Source organism: Malaclemys terrapin, chromosome 4 (genome assembly GCF_027887155.1).
Source record: "Malaclemys terrapin pileata isolate rMalTer1 chromosome 4, rMalTer1.hap1, whole genome shotgun sequence".
In the NCBI taxonomy this organism is placed as follows: Eukaryota; Metazoa; Chordata; order Testudines; family Emydidae; genus Malaclemys; species Malaclemys terrapin.
In genome coordinates, this window is record NC_071508.1 from 80,407,560 (window position 1) to 80,427,978 (window position 20,419).

At 40.8% G+C, this 20,419-nt stretch overlaps 1 protein-coding gene across 7 annotated transcripts in view; it reads right to left on the minus strand.

Moving 5' to 3' along the window:
- The window catches only part of PHF21A (PHD finger protein 21A), a 289,517-nt gene that overhangs the window by 15,801 nt on the left and 253,297 nt on the right, over positions 1–20,419 (minus strand). For 4 of the 7 annotated variants that reach the window (XM_054024656.1, XM_054024652.1, XM_054024654.1 and 1 more), the window contains 7 exons: positions 19,758–20,054; positions 17,834–17,932; positions 17,166–17,217; positions 15,795–15,874; positions 15,281–15,341; positions 11,545–11,708; positions 980–1,135 (listed from right to left, as the gene is read on the minus strand). In XM_054024656.1, coding sequence (XP_053880631.1) covers positions 980–1,135; positions 11,545–11,708; positions 15,281–15,341; positions 15,795–15,874; positions 17,166–17,217; positions 17,834–17,932; positions 19,758–20,054 — 909 coding nt within the window. Of the gene's footprint in view, positions 1–979; positions 1,136–11,544; positions 11,709–11,763; positions 11,787–15,280; positions 15,342–15,794; positions 15,875–17,165; positions 17,218–17,833; positions 17,933–19,757; positions 20,055–20,419 lie in introns of all 7 variants that reach the window. The other 3 variants (XM_054024658.1, XM_054024657.1, XM_054024659.1) reach the window with 2 other exon arrangements.

A 20,419-nucleotide genomic window follows, 5' to 3' on the forward strand; every position in this document is an offset into this window, starting at 1 on the left:
TAATCTACTGGGAGTTTTTTTGTTTTTCTGTTGCGTTATGTAACATGCATGTGGAAATGCCAGGTTGCTTTCTTATGCTATCATCTGGTTAACAGAGGCTCACATGACTACTAAGGCACTCACTTAGGTAGGGTGACCAGATGTCCAGATTTTATAGGGACAGTCCTGATTTTTGGGTCTTTTTCTTATATAGCCTCCTATTACCCCCCACCCCTGTCCTGATTTTTCACACTTGCTGTCTGGTCACCCTTCTCTTAGGTCAGACAGTATGTTAATAGCTTTTGGCTGCTGGTTTAACAGCAATCCATTGTAATTCTTGAAGTTCCAAAATAGGGGAAATGAAAACAGCAGTTTATTTCTTTATCTTGTAATCTTTATGCCATTAATGGATGCAATATCATCTCATTATTTCAATCCATTTGTATACTTTTACAGAGAGATTTTGAGGGAAGAACGTCCAAGTCATTCATCGACAGTCATTATTCTGACACCGGATGTACCACGAAAGAGAACAGGAATGACAACCTCTCTAATGTTTGGGTTTTACCAGGAAGCTTTGGCTCAGTAGTTTCTCTCTAAGGGTAGGCTTGTGCAAATATCCTATTCACTTTGGACAAAGAACTACCACCTTTCAGAGAAATTCTGAGTAAAAAAGCTACAGGAAAATCCTTATGGGTCATAGAGAACCTTTCCCAAAAGTTTGTGTGCTTTGCCCCAGAAAAGCAGAGTTGAAACACAAGGGTAACACAAAAGGACCCTGAGTCTGGGAGCACAAAAGCAAGACTTAAAGGCTTAGTATTTGTGAGCATTCGAACAGTGGCAATTTGATGAAATTCACACAAGCCTAATTATAGATCAAATAGATTTGCTCAATGTCAGGCTGTTCCAATCTAACTAAGCCAAGTGATCAGGTTATTTTCTTTAACTCGGAAAATCTTTGTAGTGCACTGTGTGTAACTCCCTATCTTTCAAACAATACCTGGTCTTGACATTTGGGACAGATCCACATGCCCTTGGGAATGGTTTTCAGAGGTGGGTCCAGACAGTCCAGGTGATACACACGTGAACATGTGTCACACATCAGCAACTGCCCGCTTTTCCTGCAAACACTGCAAAAATCCTCATGGATATCGCCCTATAAAATTGAGGGAAGGGGGTGAGAAAGAAGAAGGCAAAAAGTGAACTTTGACCTTTGACATCTACATCCTAGTTGAATGTAAACGCTTCAGCACAAGCTACAGCTATGGGATTCTATATGGCAAAGTTCTTTTTAGGAAGTGTAACCGGAAAACCAGCAAGGATGTCAGAAGTACAACTCCCTCTGCCCTCCCCAGGTGAGATGCCCTAGTGAATATTTGTTACCACAGTCTCTAGTAACAATCCCTACCCCACCATCCATCTTAGTTAGGAAAATGCTCAATGGTTTCAGCCTGCACTGGTAAGATACCCACTTTCCTTGGTGCTTCTAATCTTTGGATGTAAGCACAGCTCCATGTGGGGAGCATACAAATGAGGTTGCCTCTTGTCCACAGTCTTTCCTAAGAAACCCACAGAGGGCAATATTGAACTTTAAAACAACACCAGTAAGTATTTAGAGCACATATGTGACATCTTTTCAAACTGTTATACTGAAAGAGAAAAGTGCTCTGATTTGTAAATTAAAAAGAATGGACCCAATTCATCCCTGAGGTAACTCCTTTAACTTCACTGAAGTTACATCAGGATACATTTAGCCCATTATATTTTAAAATCTATTGCCCCAGCCCCACAATGACTACTGATTTCTGCTTCATCATTAACCAAGGCCTGTGAGGGGCAGAACGAGGGGATATCAAAGGTTCACAAAACCAAGAGGGGAAAATGTTATTTTTAGCCATAAGAGGCTTTCACAAGAAACTGAAAAGTTAGTAGATAGTGTCCTTTTAAAAATCTATGTTTTACTATTTTTGCATTATCAGTGGAGGCACTTCCTTTCCCCAACTATTCACTCTTCAAGGACCCTCCCCCACAATGCAAAATTCATGGCAAGGTTAGGTTATGTTTTTATCTCTTTATTCCTCTCTCTCTTTCCTCCCATTATTCCCAACTCATGCTTTTGTGATTTTTAATAAATAGACGTTTGAACAGAAGAACACACAAGGAAAACAACTTAAAAACCAGAGAGAGGAACAGGGACACCCAAATTCTACCCTTTATTCACCTGCAGGGCTGCTCTGGCAACTTGTCACACCTAAGACCCAATGTCTCAAGCCCTCAGCACATGCAATTCTCACTGACTTCAATGAAGTTCCATACACACAACACTTGTAGGATCTTAACCCTAATTTGTCTAAAATGAAGCAAATTGTAGCTGCATGCCTCTTTAGTATGAAATATCGGGGCACGCAATGTTCCAGTTTGACTTGAGTAGCTTGTTCACATTTGAGGAGTTTTGCCATTTTAGAATCATTCTAGACTTTGCCTGGCTCCTATATAGTATGTGGCTGGGCAAGAAAAAGTGGATTTTTTCTTTATTAGGGATAATTAGGGCCCCACCAAATTCACGGTCCATTTTGGTTAATTTCACAGTCATAGGATTTTTAAAATCATACATTTCATGATTTCAGCCATTTAATCTGAAATTTCACCGTGTTGTAATTGTAGGGATCCTGACCCAAAAAGGAGTTGTGGGAGGGTTGCAAGGTTATTATGGGGGGAGAGGTTTGCAGTCCTGCTACCCTTACTTCTGTGCTGCTGCTGACAGCAGTGCTGCCTTCAGAGCTGGGCAGTTGGAGAGCGCTGGCCGCTGGCCGGGAGCCCAGCTCTGAAGCCAGAGCCACCGCCAGCACTAGTGCAGAAGTATGGATGGCATGGGATAGTATTGCCACCCTTCCTTCTGCACTGTTGCCTGCAGAGCTGGACCCTCAGCCAGCAGCCGCCACTCTCTGGCCGCCCAGCTCTGAAGGCAGCAGTGCAGAAGTAAAGGATGGCATGGTATGGTATTGTGACCTTTACTTCTGCGCTGCTGCTGCTGGGGTGCTGCCCTCAGAGCTGGGTGTCCAGCCAATAGCTGCCACTCTCCAGCTGCCCAGCTCTGAAAACAGTGCAGAAGTAAGGGTGGCAATACCACAACTGCCCTAAAATAACCTTGTGCCCTCCTCTGCAACTCCCTTTTGGGTCAGGACCCCCAATTTGAGAACCGCTGGTCTGCCCTATGAAATCTGTATAGTATAGGGTAAAAGCACAAAAAAGACCAGATTTCACAGGGAGAGACCAGATTTCACGATCTGTGACACATTTTTCATGGCTGTGAATTTGGTAGGGCCCTAGGGATAATGTATTAAATGTATGCAGCAAGAGATCCACCATATTTTCAAAAAAAATCACACACAAATACAGTCTGCTGAGATTTAACTTTCAGACCCCATGACAGATAAGTCTTACTCTATCGGGAGCTGCTCTTCGTCCCTTAACTCCCAAGGTTAACACTGCTGTCCTGTTTTCTAAAGGGTCAATCTTTCTTGAAGCTCAGTGTCATGTTTTGATTCCATAACTTCCATGAATCAAATGAGTGTAGGGTTCTGAGATCATTTAATCTTTAATACTAAAGAGAGTTCTTAAACGTTAATTGAAGAAGCAAATCAGTGAGATTTCATGCCTCCCTTGAAATGAAATTTGTATTGCTGGGAAGAGCTTCCTTTTCCTCTTTCCTGCATTGTGTGAATGCATAGAAGGAACAGAAGGCAGACAGGAAACAAGATAAAGGCAAACAGAAAATCCTCTGCAATCCAGTCTTCAAAGGAAACTCATCCTAGACCTTTTGAAGTTCTATGGTAATGCATGGCCCAATCTTGTGAGGTGCTGAGCATCCTCAACTACCACTCAATATAATGGAAATTGAGAGCATTCTGCATGTTGCCGGGGCGATCAGTATCTTTCAGGATCAAACCCATTAAACACTGTGACATCTGATATCCTGCAGAATCAGATCTAAGCAGGTGATTTCCTTAATCTCTCATGCAAGTATCAGTTGCTCAACAATTCAGGTTTAGAACTTCTAAATTCAATGGAATGTTGAGTGATGATTCATGTAACACGATGGGTTAATAAGCAAGGAATTAATTTTCTTGTAATGCTCCATATGTACCAACTGGAATGGACACACACACACACACACACATATACACACACACACACACATCCATAGCCCTATTTTCATCTTATCAAGGCAGTAATGCAATAGTGCAGGGCATTTCATGGGAATTAATAACTGGTGGTGGATGGTTCCTGAACTCCCCCAGACAGTATTTAATTCCCAGGAAATGTCCCATGTCTTATTTGTTGTTAATAAATACATGTATAATATGGGCCAGATTGTGTGGTATGTCCCCTCTACATTGCTGCACTCTGACTACAGGCTTCTGAAACAGCTCTGAGGGGCCATAAGCAGCCAAGTGTAATGCATGCTGGAGGCTGAGAAGGCCTGAAGCTGGCCCCAGAATAGGGGAAGCACAAAAGGTAACAAAGTCACTTTTGGCCTCACCTCCTCTGTTCCTACATCAACAGTAGCCTAGACAGAACAAAAAATCAACCCTAAGCTCTTCAGGGCAGAGACTGGGTCTTTGTTATTTTTGTACAGTATCTAGTACAATGGGGCCCTGGAATTTAGGTGTCACTGTCAGAGAAATAAATATAACAATAAACCAGCACTATATGTAAGTGTGTGTGTGTAACCTCTGTATTTAGATATATCTATCTATCTATATAGATAGACAGATAGATATTACATCATAAAAAGCCTGTGGAAAAAAGAGTAGGCGACCATGTATTTAAAGACAGCATCATTATGCCTATGCACAAAAGGGCTGAATTAAGGTTGCACTGGCAACCTTAATTCTGACATCCCCTAACATTTGAGGGCTTGCCTTTGCAAACTGAATGAACATTGTTGTTTGGATGTAATTTCCCAAGTTTTTTAAAAACTTAAAAACTGAAAGATAAAAATGTCATCCTGTGGTATCATATTGACTCCCACACGTGGGTCATCACCATGATTGGGATATTTAGAGCCACAGCACAGTCCTCTACCACTTCAGCCCAACAGTAACTGGTAGCAATAGATGGCTGTTTTCTTCTAAGCAGACCTGCCACTAGAATGGCATGGAGACACATGCTTTGCCAGTGGGTTTTAGAGCTATTTACTAGACATCATAGGAATGTCAAGACTCCAGAATAATGGGATTAATTACAGGTTCTTTAGGAGAGTACACTCAAGTGATTACAGACCTCTCTGTCGCCTCTGCTTCTTTCTCCCTCTGCCTCAATCTTGACCCTGCCCATCTTGCCCTCCCCCAGCCCAGCTTCTGCCTCTCTCTCCTACCTCTTGTTCCTACTCCCATGACCCTCATTATTGTCGCCCCCACCCCCGCTCTTGTGCCTGTACCCTCTCTCCTGGCTCCTGCTCCTAACTCTGTTCCTTCCTAGGCTCTGATCCATCCTCCCAGCCAGAGGTCCTGCCCTTGTCCCCACACTTTGCATCTCTTCCCCTCCAGCACCCTATTCCTTACCCTGCTGCACTCAAGTCAGTTTGTCTCCTCGCTCTCCTCCAAACTGCCTGTGTCACAGCAGAGACAGCACAGGAGAGAGAGTCTAACTGCTCTCAGTTCTGGTGCCTGGTATCACAGGTACTCCTGGAAACTGGGAGCAGCAATTGCAGTAAAAGTCCTGCTTAGCCTCGGGATGGAGCATGATTAGTCATTCTGCATGTGCAGTCTGGTTGGCTTGTAGAAGATGCAAGGAGATGGAGCATGCTCAGTGGAGCTGGATTCATCAGAGAATTTTGCTGCCAAACTGTAACAAGCCTCTACTGAGAATGTGCAAACAGATTTTTCATAGGCATATAGTGTGGTCAAATTTGGGGGGATTTTCACACGGATGTCAAAAGGCCATCTCTGACTCAAAGGCCATACCTATGCTAAATTTCAAGTCCCTGCTCCAAAACATGGTTGTAACAAAAACAGTTATCAAAAAATTTTTTAGCTTGGGCAAAACAAGTTACTTTCCTTAATTTTGTTGTGTTAAATAGCTGAACTGTTTTAGGTGAAACTTTCAAAAAAAAATGTCAACTTGAGTTAGACGCCCATCGTGGAAAGTTTCAGCCCAAGCGATTTAAATTTGGCAAAGTTGTCAGCAACTGAAAACAGGGTCTTAAAATGGAAAGCATCGGGCAACCTGCATCACTTATAATAAATTAAGATCTTTATAAGCTAGCACCATTCTCTGAGTATCCCAGTTGTGTTGAATATCTAATTAGTAGGGCCCTACCAAATTCACAGCTGTGAAAACACATCATGAACCGTGAAATCTGATCTACCCTGTGAAATCTGGCATGGAGCTGGGGGCTCCTATCCTGCGCAGGGCTCCAGCTGCTAGTCCCAGCTGGGGATGAGGAGGGACGAGACTTCCTCTTCCCCTGCAGGGGCTGCTCCTGGGGCGGGTCAAACCCATCTCTGGAAATTTCCCCCAGCTGTAGGAAGCTTGGCGGTTCAAGCTGTCACTGCTCCCCCTCATGCGGAGAGGCTGCAGCTTGAGCTGTCACCTCCCCATGTGGAGAGGCTGCGGCTGCAACTGTCACACACCCCCTGTGCAGAGAGGCTGCGGCTCCAGCTGTCATCCCCTGCGTGGAGAGGCTGCAGCTCCAGCTGCAGCTATCACCTCCCTGCACAGAGAGGCTGTGGCTCCAGATGTCACCTCCCACCCACTCAGGCAGGAGACTGCCAGGAAAACCAGACCTATGGTAACCCACCCCCCCATACCCTGTGTGACCCTCACTTCTGTGCTGCTGCTTGCACTGGCTTTAGAGCTGGGCGCCCAGCCAGCAGCCTTCCTCTCTGATTGTCCAGCTCTGAAGGCAGCCCCCCTGCCAGTAACATGGCAAAAGTAGGGTGGAAATCCCATAACCCACCTACAATAGCCTTGCGACCCTTGCACCCTGACCGCCTTTTGGGTCAGTACCACCACAGTTACAACAGTGTAAAATTTCAGATGTAAACATGAAACTGAGTAATTTTACCCCCTGGCTGTGAAATTGACCAAAACAGACCATGAATTTGGTAGGGCCCTACTAATTAGATTGTAAGCTCCTTGACACAAAGGACCGTATCTTTCTCTTTGTCTTCATATACAACACCAATATATAGCTGGTGCTTAAATAATTAGTATTTTGTATTTCTATAGCCAAGAATCTCAAAGTTTTTTTTACAAATATTAAGTCTCAGCACCCATGTGAACTATCATTATCTCATTTTACAGAAGGGGAAACTGAGTCACAAAAATGATTTGACTTTCACAAGGCTACTCTGTGAGTTTGTGGAAGACTATGAACAGAACACAGATCGCCTTACTTTCAGCCCTGTTCTTACATCAAAAGACCATTTTTCCTCATAGTAGTTATTAGGACTGTCAAGTGATTAAAAAAATTAATTGCAATTAATTGCACTGTTAAACAATAATAGAATACCATTTATTTAAATATTTTTGGATGTTTTCTACAGTTTCAAATATATAGATTTCAATTATAACACAGAATACAAAGTGTACAGTGCTCACTTTATATTTATTTTTATTACAAATATTTGCACTGTAAAAAGCAAAGAAAATAGTATTTTTCAATTCACCTAATATAAGTGCTGTCATGCAATCTCTTTATCATGAAATTTGAACTTACAAATGTAGAATTATGTACAAAAAAAAATTCAAAAATAAAATAATGCAAAACTTTAGAGACTACAAGTCCACTCAATCCTATTTCTTGTTCAGCCAATCACTCAGACAAACAAGTTTGTTTACATTTGCAGGAGATAATGCTGCATGCTTTTGGTTTACAATGTCAGCTGAAAGTGAGAACAGGTGTTCTCGCGGCATTGTTGTAGCCAGCATTGCAAGATATTTACATGCCAGATGTGCTAAAGATTCATATGTCCCTTCATGCTCCAACCACCATTCCAGAGGACATGTGTCCATGATGATGACGGGTTCTGCTCGATAACAATCCAAAGCAGTGAGGACCGATGCATGTTCATTTTCATCTGAGTCAGATGCAACCAGCAGAAGACTGATTTTCTTTTTTGGTGGTTCAGGTTCTGTAGCTTCCACATCGGAGTGTTGCTCTGTTAAGACTTCTAAAAGCATGCTCCATACCTCATCCCTCTCAGATTTTGGAAGGTACTTCAGATTCTTAAACCTTGGGTCGAGTGCTGTAGCTATCTTTAGAAATCTCACATTGGTACCTTCTTCACATTTTGTCAAATCTGCAGCAGAAGTGTGCTTAAAATGAACAATATGTGCTGAGTCATCATCCGAGACTGTTATCACATGAAATATTTGGCAGAATGTGAGTAAAATAGAGCTGGAGACATACAATTCTCCACCAAGGAGTTCAGTCACAAATTTAATTAACACGTTTTTTTTTTTTAATGAGGGTCATCAGCATAGAAGCATGTCCTCTGAAATGGTGGCCGAAACATGAAGGGGCATACGAATGTTTAGCATATCTGGCATGTAAATACCTTGTAATGCTGGCTAAAAAAGTCCCATGCGAACGCCTGTTCTCATTTTCTGTTGACATTGTAAATAAGAAGTGGGCAGCATTATCTCCTGTAAATGTATACAAACTTGTTTGTCTTAGTGATTTGCTGAACGAGAAGTAGGACTGAGTGGACTCGTAGGCTCTAAAGTTTTGCATTGTTTTGTTTTTCAGTGCAGTTATGTAACAAAAAAAAAATCTACATTTGTAAGTTGCGCTTTCACAATAAAGAGATTGCACTACAGTATTTGTACAAGGTTAATTGAAAAAATACTGTTTCTTTTGTTTATCATTTTTACAGTGCAAATATTTGTAATAAAAAAAAATAATAGAGCAGTCTACACTTTGTATTCTATGTTGTAACTGAAATCAATATATTTGAAAATGTAGAAAAACATCCAAAAATATTTAATAAATTTCAATTGGTATTCTATTGTTTAACAATGTGATTAAAAATGAGATTAATCATGATTAATTTTTTTAATCACAATTAATTTTTTTGAGTTAATTGCATGAGTTAACTTCAATTAATCGACTGTCCTAATAATTATAATTTCTACGAAATATGCTATGCAACAACCATACATTGAATAGCTGTCACTATGCTGGTGAGTATAAATGTGAAAGTACAGATCTTTTAAGACAAATCAATGGGGGTGATTTTAAGATAAAGGACTCGTGATACATGTATCGTGGTTTCTGATACATTTTCTGCTCCTAGAATTCATAGGTCTTAGATATTTCAAAAGACATCTATCGCTGTGGTATCTATTTCTTTTAAAATCAAAGTTGTCTAGCTCAATTGTTGGAAAATGTGCACTGGGGAGTCTTTGGGACTGAATTCTTTTTAAAAATTAAAACAGCAATATTAATGTTTTAATGTTGCCTTTGTGCACAAACTGGGTAACCTGTCTGTAAGTGTTTTAGTAGACAGATTTGTATTACTCCAGGGGGAAAGCCGTGCTAACTTGCTGACACAGTATATCACGCAGAACTGAGAGATAATTTTAACAAGTTATCCAAGTGTATGCATATGTGTTATATATTTTAACCACCTATTGTGTCAACTTGCATGTTTCCTCTAGAGTCTTTGTATTTTTAAAAACTATCATTTAATTTAAAAAGTATGTTAAATCACAGAAAACTAAGCTTAAATATTAAGCAATTTCACCAAAGGCAAGAAATTCAGAATCAGGCTGGGAACACTAGAATAATACTCTGTCCTTAACTTAGCCTGTGGTAGTTAGGCACTGAAATACACACGATAACACATCACACTGTTCTGAGAACTGTTATGCTCTGGTCACAAGGCTGGTAAAAAAAATCATTGAAATCAGAGATGGAAGAGACCTAGTATGTTACCCAGTCCATCTCTTGGAGCCAGCACAGCGTAATTGTTCTCTACAGCATAATTTCCAATGGTTTGTACATTTTTGTCCCAAAAGATGGAGATGCTGCACCTTTCCTTCAGGAGTCTGTTCCACAGACTCATGCACCTGACTGACAGGACATTTTTTTTGATATTCAAATATTGTTCCACTCTGAAAAGTGACTTTTTAAAAAGGGTCCCTGCTTATTCCACAGATGTGCTCCCTGTGTATCAGGGTCGCATTTGCCAACTTTAGTAACTAAAGTACGTTTTGACAGTTAGCCCTGCGGAGCTGGTAGAGTTCAGAGGGAGGGAACTGGATTCTATTCCATCTTGTGCATTGTCAGTAGAATTGGCTACTCACTGTTCCAAGCAGTTACATCAGTGCATAAGAGGCAATGGGGCAGCACAGGAGTTACTGAGGACCAATGTTGGACTTTAGAACCTTTATTACAGCTGATGATGTATGCAAAGGAAAGAGTCCACCATGACTTTCAGATCCCAGGGGTAGTTTGCAGCACTAGCAATTGAAAAAAAAGCATCTTTTTACCTATAAACTGAGCCCATATATAGGAGTAATTGAAAGACAAACGTCTACAGAGTCACTTTTCAGATTAGAAGTGCACTTTGACTGCTGAGCATTCTTGTGTACTTTGTTGTCTCACTCCTCTATTCCCAGTATAGTCCTACTACACTATTTCCTTTATACTGAGATCTTTAAGCAGACCCAGGTGAAGTTACATTGGCCTTCTCTTATTTCTTGCAGTCACCTTTTTCAGAGAAATTGTAGTTTATTGTGATAGTGTCACTTAGGGTAATGAAGGATAGATCAGTGGCATGGGAGGAAACTCAACCTTACTTCATTTATTTGCTTTCTAGGGTTTAGATCTGACCTTTACAATTCTGTCACCATATTTTTTGCAAGGAATAAGAATGAGACAATCTGAAGGTTCTCAGAAAGTTACTTAAAAGAGGCTGTGCTGTGAAGGGGAAATCTTTGCATTTTGACAAATAAAATATTTTTATCTCCTGCTTTAGAAATGCTAACAGAATAACCAGATTTTGTTCAAGAAAAGTCTCATGAGTGGGGAGTGCAGAGGCAGTATACTCAATCAGACCAGGACATGACAACCTCTTGTGATCAGTGCTTTGAACATTGTGCCCAGCTATCTGGGAGATCCAAGAAGTTCCTTCTCTTCCTCCTCTTGTTACAGAAACACCAGCAACTTACTGCTACTACAGTCTCTCTAAATAATAGGACTCATTCTCCCCTTCCCGGTTCCTCACTGGAATACAGATTGAATTCAGTCACACAAGATCTCAGACACTAGACACTGAGAAAACATGCTCCTCTAAGCATGCCCAGTGTATCCCAACATCCCAATCAATGACTGACTGTCACAGGAAATATCTGCAGTACTATAACACAGGCACAAGAAGGTAAAAGTGAAAGGTTGGGGAGTAAAAGAACATTGGCCTGTTTCACTGCACTGAACCATGACAAACAGTATTCAAGGAATGAACGCTAAAGAAACAAAATCTGAAGCAGTTTCCAGTGTGGCTCATTCTACACATCTTTTCAAAAGCCAACCCTTTCCCAAGAATTACTTACGTCTGTGGAGCTGGGGCTAGGCAGGGACACAGGCTGAACAGATGCGGGGAAAGTAAATGTGGTCTCTGTCTTTTCATTTTCAGGGGAGTCAGGATGACTGGATAGAGGGGATGTAGGGGTCAGAGCCCCAAACCCCAGCACCGTGTTGTATTTAGGTGGACGACCTACACATTAACAAAAGGGAACAAAAAAAGGGGGGGGGGAAATGATCTTACATACCTTTGGCCAGTGGTCCTCATTGGCTAGCATGAAAAAGGAAATGATGTAGCACAGAGAGGAAATTAATATAGGAGTCACAAGTGAAAGAAGAGAAGCAAAGATTTAAACATTTTTTTTTAGAAACGTACAAGTGGAATTTTTCAAGAAATGAACGCTTGAGAGATGCATATCAGAGGAGTGTGAAAACAGGCTCTGCTAAGGGTCAAAGAGTCACGCTCCCAAGTGCAGAATGGGGCCTCTTTTCATTCCTAGCAATGAGACCGTCCAGTTATCAGGAAATCGTGCTGGCACCAAACCCACAGACAGGCTGTAATGATTTCTGTTAGTTTAATTTTTCTACTGTCATCCCACCTCTCCCTATCTATCCTATGCCAGCACATACCTACCCAAAGGTCCTTCTCTCATAGCCAGCACTCACCATTTCAAGTCTCCTTTTCTTCCCTACATTTCCATAAGTCAGCACCTTCCATCTCAGACCTATGCCCACTATCTCAACGGCAGGTACTACTGCCCCAATCATATATATCTATTTTAGACTCCTTTAGAAAAGCACTAAGTGCAAAATCTGCTAAGAACAGCCTTCATACAAGTGTGATATTATCTACATATTGTACGACTATGTAAAAGTATATGTTCTTAGCACTCTCCCCATCTTTCCACATACACCTCTACCCTGATATAACGCGGCCCGATATAACACAAATTCAGATATAACGCGGTAAAGCAGTGCTCCGTGCGGGCGGGGCTGCACACTCTGGCGGATCAAAGCAAGTTCGATATAATGCAGTTTCACCTATAACGTGGTAAGACTTTTTGGCTCCCGAGGACAGCGTTATATCGGGGTAGAGGTGTACCAAGTTACTCTTCAGATCTGGAAAGATCACAAGGAATAAAAATCTAGGAATAATTACGCAGCTCTTATAATTAGGGCCCTACCAAATTCATGGTCCATTTTGGCCATTTTCACAATCATGGGATTTTTAAAATCATAAATTTCATTTAAATTTCATTCAGCTATTTAAATCTGAAATTTGATGGTGTTGTAATTGTAGGGGTCCTGACCCAAAAAGGAGTTCTGGGGGGAAGGTTGCAAGGTTATTGTAGGGGGTGTTGCGGTACTGCCACCCTTACTTCTGTGCTGCTGCCTGCAGAGCTGGACCCTCAATCAGCAGCAGCCACTCTCTGGCCATCCAGCTCTGAAGGTAACAGCACACAAGTAAGGTGGCATGGTATGGTATTGTGATCCTTACTTCTGCACTGCTGTTGGCGGGGCGCCACCTTCAGAGCTGGGAACCCAGCCACCAGCTGCTGCTCTCTGGCCACCAGCCGCTGCTCTCTGGCAACCCAGCTCTGAAGGCAGCGCAGAAGTAAGGGTGGCAATATCGTGGCCCCCCTAAAATAAACTTGCGACCACCCCTACAGAACCCCCAATTTGAGAAACGCTGGTCTCTGCCATGAAATCTGTATAGTATAGGGTAAAAGCACACAAAAAGATTTCATAGTGGGAGATCAGATTTCACGGTCCGTGATGCATTTTTCATGACCATGAATTTGGTAGGGTCCTACTTATAATAGTATTTACAGATTGCCAGGCTATACCCAGTACATGCTGCACCTTGCACTTGAGTTCTAGATACTTTCCAGAGAGATGTACATCCTTGGAAAGAATCTTTGATGGTGATGTCCATAGCCGAAATTTTTGATGTGACCAACAGCAACTAGAATTAAACCAAACCCCTAAAGGGCACAGGGCTGCACAAACTATCCTCCTAATATACTGCTATATTAATTCAAATAATAAAACTACTGTAGGCCCCAAATCTTGTCCACCCCATTTGAAAATATGTTACTAATCTGGTGCTGATGAGGGGTCACAACAGAGAATGAAAATAAGGACAGGAAGACAGCATTGTGCAAAAACAGTCTAAGAAGATACCATGTATACATATATGTAATCTTGTGCATTTAAAAATCTATAAGTAATTCTTCACACAATGTTATATAATGGAATTAAAATTTTTAGGTCATTGGAAACATTACTATATGAAGGAACATATCCTTATGTACAGTGCACGCCTGCACACACACACTTGTTTTCTTGTCTTTCTTTTTTAAAAACATATTTAAGGTAATTGAAGGTGGCACTGGATGTCCTTTATTTACTCAGAGACAGCATGCCAGCAGAAGTGCGAATTTATCTACACCGCCCCACCTATGTGCTTCCATCCTGCACTGAAGAGGCTGCCTCAAGGAGAGCAAGGGTCATTTGAATACCTGACCTCTTGGCCAAGAATACAGACATTGGAAATGATCAGTGCTAGTTATGATCATGGTTTGTGTCATGTAGGCACCTGTTCAATACAGACTGGACTGGGATCATCAGCTCATCTAGCCCATCAAACAGCCACCAAATAATTAAAGATTTTCAGTCACTACTATCCTCGGACAGATTCAGATCAATAACTTGGAGGTGAAATGTTATGAATTCTATCACTAATATCCTGAGCCATCTAGTCTGTTACACATGTATGCACACGCACACACACACACACACTGCTGCATACACAGTCTCAGGTTCATCACCCCACACATGGAATACATAGACCTCTGACTTTAATCACAAACTATACAGCATGCTTGCTGATTTCTTGGGTGGTCATGATGTTAGATTGCTTGGTCATTTGTTTTTGGACAGCAAAACAAAGAGCAGAGAAGCATGTTGGAAACCATTAAGAGCCATTAGGGAAAGATTTTCTTTTCAGATCTGCATGGCAGATCTCAACTCTGATATTCAGCACCACACACAGAAAGAGAACAAAACAGTTAAGCGCTACTGTAATGTTCCAAGAGATCAATTTTATCCTTAAAAGTAAGATGTGTGACCTTAAAATGTGACCTGTTCTGCACAAGAACTGCTGCTCTGTAGGTGAATTCCACTGAATAACACTTAGTAGATATAAGAAAAACCCTCCTTTCTTGCAGGACAAGGTGCCATTTTAAGGTTCCAGGATGGTAGTTGTTTCTGAAGAGTGCTTAAGGTAAGTGGGAAGTTTTCCCTGTGGAAGTGAAAATGCTTTGGGGATCCTTCCCTTAGAAAAGAAACACATTGTGGGGAATGAGCTCTTCACACTCTGAATTTCCCTTCCTGTAAGATTAAATACATTTTTTCCATAATGTTTTGCTTTCCTATCAGTAGCACTGCAGCTTAGGCAGTATTAAGAGCACCTTGGCAGCAACTCTCTTCTATTAAATGGTGTTCCAACATTTATCTTGCACTCTGTTTTGTATATTGCCTTACTGTGTAGAGTGAGACTTAAATGTTGCCTTGACCTGCCCCATAAAGCCAGCTACGCTAACCCCAGAAATGTTGGTCCTTATTTACCATTGGAATTTATTGTGCAAATTCAGTATCACAAAATCCTTCCCTGTTTCACTTTCTTTCTGTCCTCAAGGGGACTGCTGATGGGAGACGGAGAAATAAGCATACAGCAAGATGGCATTGTTGAAAATAACTCACCTCTTTTACGTGTCCCAGGATGCATTGTGCTGTTCAGGTATGTGACTGCACTCTTCTTACGCTTTAAAGGGGAGGAAAACAACTTTAGCTGGCTAATTTTTTGTAACAATTAAATTTGTAAGAGCTCAGGCAGAGCAATACAGTACAAACTGGGCTTAATGTCTGTCCTGTTGTTGGGAACATATCCTTGGAAATGTTAGCCTTCCATTCTGCTTCTGACATCTGGACTGCTGCAGGCCAGTGCACAAGCTGACCTCCTAATGGCAGGCCCAATACTCACTGCTATTTAATGCCAGGTTTATAATGCGGGTGGTGGTGGAGGGGGAGAGAAGTATTAAGCAGAAATAACTGTATTTACTATATAAAACCCTGAGGGTCACATCACTACATTGGTCTCTCAAACTATAATGACAGCCTATCTGTTTAGCTGGGCTTCAGAGATCTTAGTAGGTAGTAACATGGCAGCAGTACAGAATGAAATTGCCAGCTTCCCCCCCCAGCAAGAGACTGATACCTCAGGCTCAAAAACGGCTCCACTGTACACTGGATTTGCTGTTGTTCTTCTTTTCCTCTCTTGTCTCTTACTTTGGATTTCTTGTGAAAAGAAAGGTTCAGGTTAGAAACCATGGATTCAGAAAGCATACAATTATGTCTATGTTATACAGTCTGCAAGCAAGTAAGTTCGAACTATAAGGCTTTCCATGGGAAGCCAGCAATGCTGAAGATAGCCATCTCTGCTACACTCCTGGGTTTGAAAATGAATAGATAATGGTAAAAATAAATACACTGCCAGATTGGTTTATGAAATGGTTGGCTGCCCCTCCCAAATCAGAGCATCTGAACACAGATATTTTATAGTGAAGTTCAACATAATTGGGAACCTAAATACAGTAGCACGTGAGGAAACCTCATTGCTATTTAAGGCAAATATAGTTAGGCTCTGAAGAATTTGATTTTTAATCAGTAAATGTCAAAAACATCTATACACACACTAATTAACAAAAAGAAAATTTCCATTGATAATAATCAAAATTTACAGATAGGCAAAGTAAGAAAAATGCTGAATGAAAACTTATTAGAGTTTGACTAAAGGATATTTATTTTGTATACTTTGACGTGATGTTGAGAATTTGTGTTTTAATGGTTATAAAGCTTTAAATTATTAAATCTCAACTTCTACTGTCATTAAATACTAGTTGTCTGACCCACAATTTTCCACAATTGTGAAAATTCAAATAGATACAAATGGAAAAATATTACTTAGAACCCATAATTTTGTGCAACTATGAAAATTTAAATAAATAAAAATAGAAAAAAATTCTTAAAATAAGCATATATATTATCTGTTGAAATTATAAAAATAAAAATGGACTTCTGCTGAGGCTAAATTTAGTACAGTGATGTGCAAGTCCTTGAATTTATGTAACTTCAGGCTTGATTTCATTGTAGGCAAGGACTAAAGAAATTATCAGAACTATTGAAATCCATTAACCCAGCATGTTCACCGATTTACAGAAATGAGAAATCCAGAGAAGGGGTTAAAGGTACACTGACCTATTAGGTAACTTCTTCACACATAAGGGCTACACAACAGTCAATTAGTTTTTTTCACAGTTTCCTCCCAGACAGCAGAGCATGCACTGCCTCCCCAACCATCGATCTCAGATACCTAAGCAACTGCCTGTTTCCATCTAACAAGGGACTGAGGGGGCAGGGACAAGTTGAACCCAAAGTGCTGTATGAGCATAGCCCAAGTGTGATCTGTTCCTTGGAGCAAGGAAAAAAAGAATGCACATCACACAAGAACATTTGGGACTTTTATTTCCAATCTAGAATTGCTGAGAAACAGGGCAGCACAGGAACCATACTCAGTTACTTTTCTTACCTTCCAGGTGGTCATGTGTAACCAGTCCCAAAGACACCATGAAGGCAAGTTTCTGTGTCAGAGAGAGAAAGAGAGAACAGAGTTCATTCCAGTTACAATCATTATCAGGAGCAACTTCATTTAGCCCAAAGTCAGTTGGTAGCCAACCAAATAAGGAAAATATTAATAATTCTTTGCACTTATATAGCACTTTTCATCTATAGATCTTAAATTGCTTTCCAAAGAGAGAGACTAGCTCTATTTTATAGATGTGGAGAAAAAAATCAGAGACAGGGAGAAGCAACTTCCACAATGTCATACAAGAAATCACTGGCAGAGCTGGGAACAGACTCAAGGTCTCAACTCCCAAACCATCATCACTGACCCTTAGCAGATACCAGCATAGTTCAATTGCCAGTTAAACATTGCTGGTTACACAGAAACAAAATCCTCATTGTTTGATTCCCAAGTATTTAACACTGTGAGCCACCAGGTAGGGGCTCTGGAAACCACTGGAACAGGGAAAAAAAGAAATTGTGTGTGAGAAAGAGTGTGTGTCTGTGTAGGATGAGGGGGAAATGAGGAAGCAAATAGATACACTATCTTCTATCTTGGTTTATGATGTTTTTTTGAAAGATAGAATGCCTCCTTTTTCTTCTAGGGAGAGAACACCGAATTTGCTCTGATACCTGTGGATTTTCTTCTCGTTTTGGCTTGGGTGCAGCTGGTGGAGTAACGGTACGACTCTCTGTTTGCTTCTCCTCTGCTTCCACATGGGGTTTAATAGTCTGAAAAGAAACAAGTACAACTCAATACTCAGAAAGCATTTTTTAGTTAGGGAAAAACTAAGCGAAATGAGTAATTTCAGTTTAGTAGAACAATGGGAAAAACAGTTGTAGAACCAACTGGCAGTGCCCCAAAAAGAGATTTTCTCCAGGAATGTGAGGGAAGTTTAAACAATGTGTCCTGCTTTGGCAAAGAAACAGAACAGGCCCAAACCCAAGAACGTGCAGCATCAGAGCAACTCAGGCAACCCAATCAAACAACCACACAAGTGGTGAAGGTCATCCTGCAGTTAACATTTTTGGCCAAAATATTTATAAAGCTGCATGAAAAGTGGATTGATTACAGACCAGCTGAAGCCTTATGGAAAATCATTCAATGAAAAGCCCCTGTTTATAACCTATTCTGAATGGTATATACATTCTCCATTTCTTTCCCGTCATTTGTCATTATGAGTAACATTTGCCTGAAAACTGGCACTGTGACTCCTAAGAGCTCAGATATTCCTGTGGCTTATGCCCTCCCTGAAGTCAGAATCCTCGGCTCTCGACATCACAATCACCAGCATGATGACCCTCAGTTTGTGGCATGGCTGTGATGTAACAAACACAGAGTGAGGAGATGAATGCTGAAGAGACACAAATTTTGTTTCGTGTAAACATCCTTAATCATAAAGATTGAGGAAATCATACCAAAAGACTGTACACAGAGAATTAAATCATTGTTACTTGTCTCTGAATGTTTTTCAAAGTTTTCCTGACTGTCAGCAGTTCTTTAAAGAATAAACAAATGATGTTGACATCAAAGATGCAACACTGTGGATATGCAGCACAAGGATTCATCAAGCTCACAGGTAACAGACATGCATTGTTGCAGAGCACAGCTTGTAAATCTGCCTTAAAAGATACGCAGCAACCTACCCCTGTGAATTTAGTGAAGCGATAGTGCATCTTTCTTGCACAAGATTGTCCATAGTTTCATGGACAACTCCAAGGTACATTAACTGACAAGAAAGTTTTTGAAGTGAAACCAAAGATGTCACATGAACTGAATTGGAAGAGTCTACATTTATGACCCAATTAAATCATTTTATTTGAAGTTGCGCATTATTTTTTAGGACTCCTTCCCCATTTGCTCTTTCCTGAAGTGAGATTTAATAACTAAATATCTAGAAATCCTATTTTTGAGGCATTTCTTCCATCCATCCAAGCTCAGGTCAGTCATGGGAGTCTTGACCAAGCACAAGAAGCTGACTGGCCATTTTGTTTCCCTGCAATTTAAAGGGGGATTCCGAGGAGAACACAAATCAACAGGCTCCAGCATCAAATCAAATGCGGCCGGATTCTCTTATTAAATAGGCCTTGTTAAATATTTTGAATAGTTTTTATTCCTCTACTCTCCATTGTTATAATTTAAAGAAGTTTAGAAATAAAAATATATTTTGTTCCTGTGTTTCTAAAGGACCTGACATGAACATGGCTTTTCGTTTACTATATTGTCTGTGTGTCAGCATCATCACAGATGTCAGCACACCTCAGATGAACATTTTCTGCTGATCCAGTAGGGGGAGCACCAAATTACTGAAGAACTGTAATGATTCCCATGGGCCTTTGAAAGAATGCCAAACTTTCAGTCCTATGAACTGGGGTTGTCTCTTAACCCCCTCTCCAAAGTCATTATATTATTAATATTTGGTCACTGTTAGTGGGACTCTGATATTTAATTCTCCATTGAAAATTCCCCCCATGGTCATTAGTCCTCTCTACCTTGGCAGCATTAACCCACAAAAGTAGAACTGCAGCATTTAGTAGACACATTGCCCATCTGTACCTGTTTTTCAAGGTTTGGTTTGCTGATCTGTAGAGTCTGAGGTCCAGCGAGCCTGGTACCTGGGGCTGCTATCACGATGCTGGTGAGCTGTGCCATAGGGAAAGTTTTGGCTATGGTTGCTGTCTGCCCATTAACAACACGAACTGGGTGTATGGAGTTCTGTGAGGTGGGTAAAGAGCTGGGTGTGAACTTTGTTGTCAGCATCACAGGCCTTTGAATAAGCTGAGGAGCTGCAAGCATCGGAGGTGGTGCTGGGGCAATAGGAATGTTATTCTGGGCAACTGGTTTGGGTCGAACCTACAAGGAAAAAATCCCAGACAAATAGAAATATATTTAAAATGAATTTATTGAATATATTCTCTGTTTTAAATCTTTTGACTCAGCTTATCTAAATTCTGCAAAACTATCTACATTTCTTACAGAACACATTTTTAGAATAGTGTCATAAGTGTGCAACAACAATAAAGAACCACATTTTCAATTTGCTTGCATAAAACCCATCCATAACACTTGCACACACAGCTTTTGCTTCTGCACACATTTGCATGCCCAAATAGTCATTTACATGTTTAATACTAACTGTTTTGTATGTGCAAATCTACTTTTTGGTTTTGTGAGGACAACAGATGTCCATGCAATATTTGCAGGAGCAACTTAGGCAA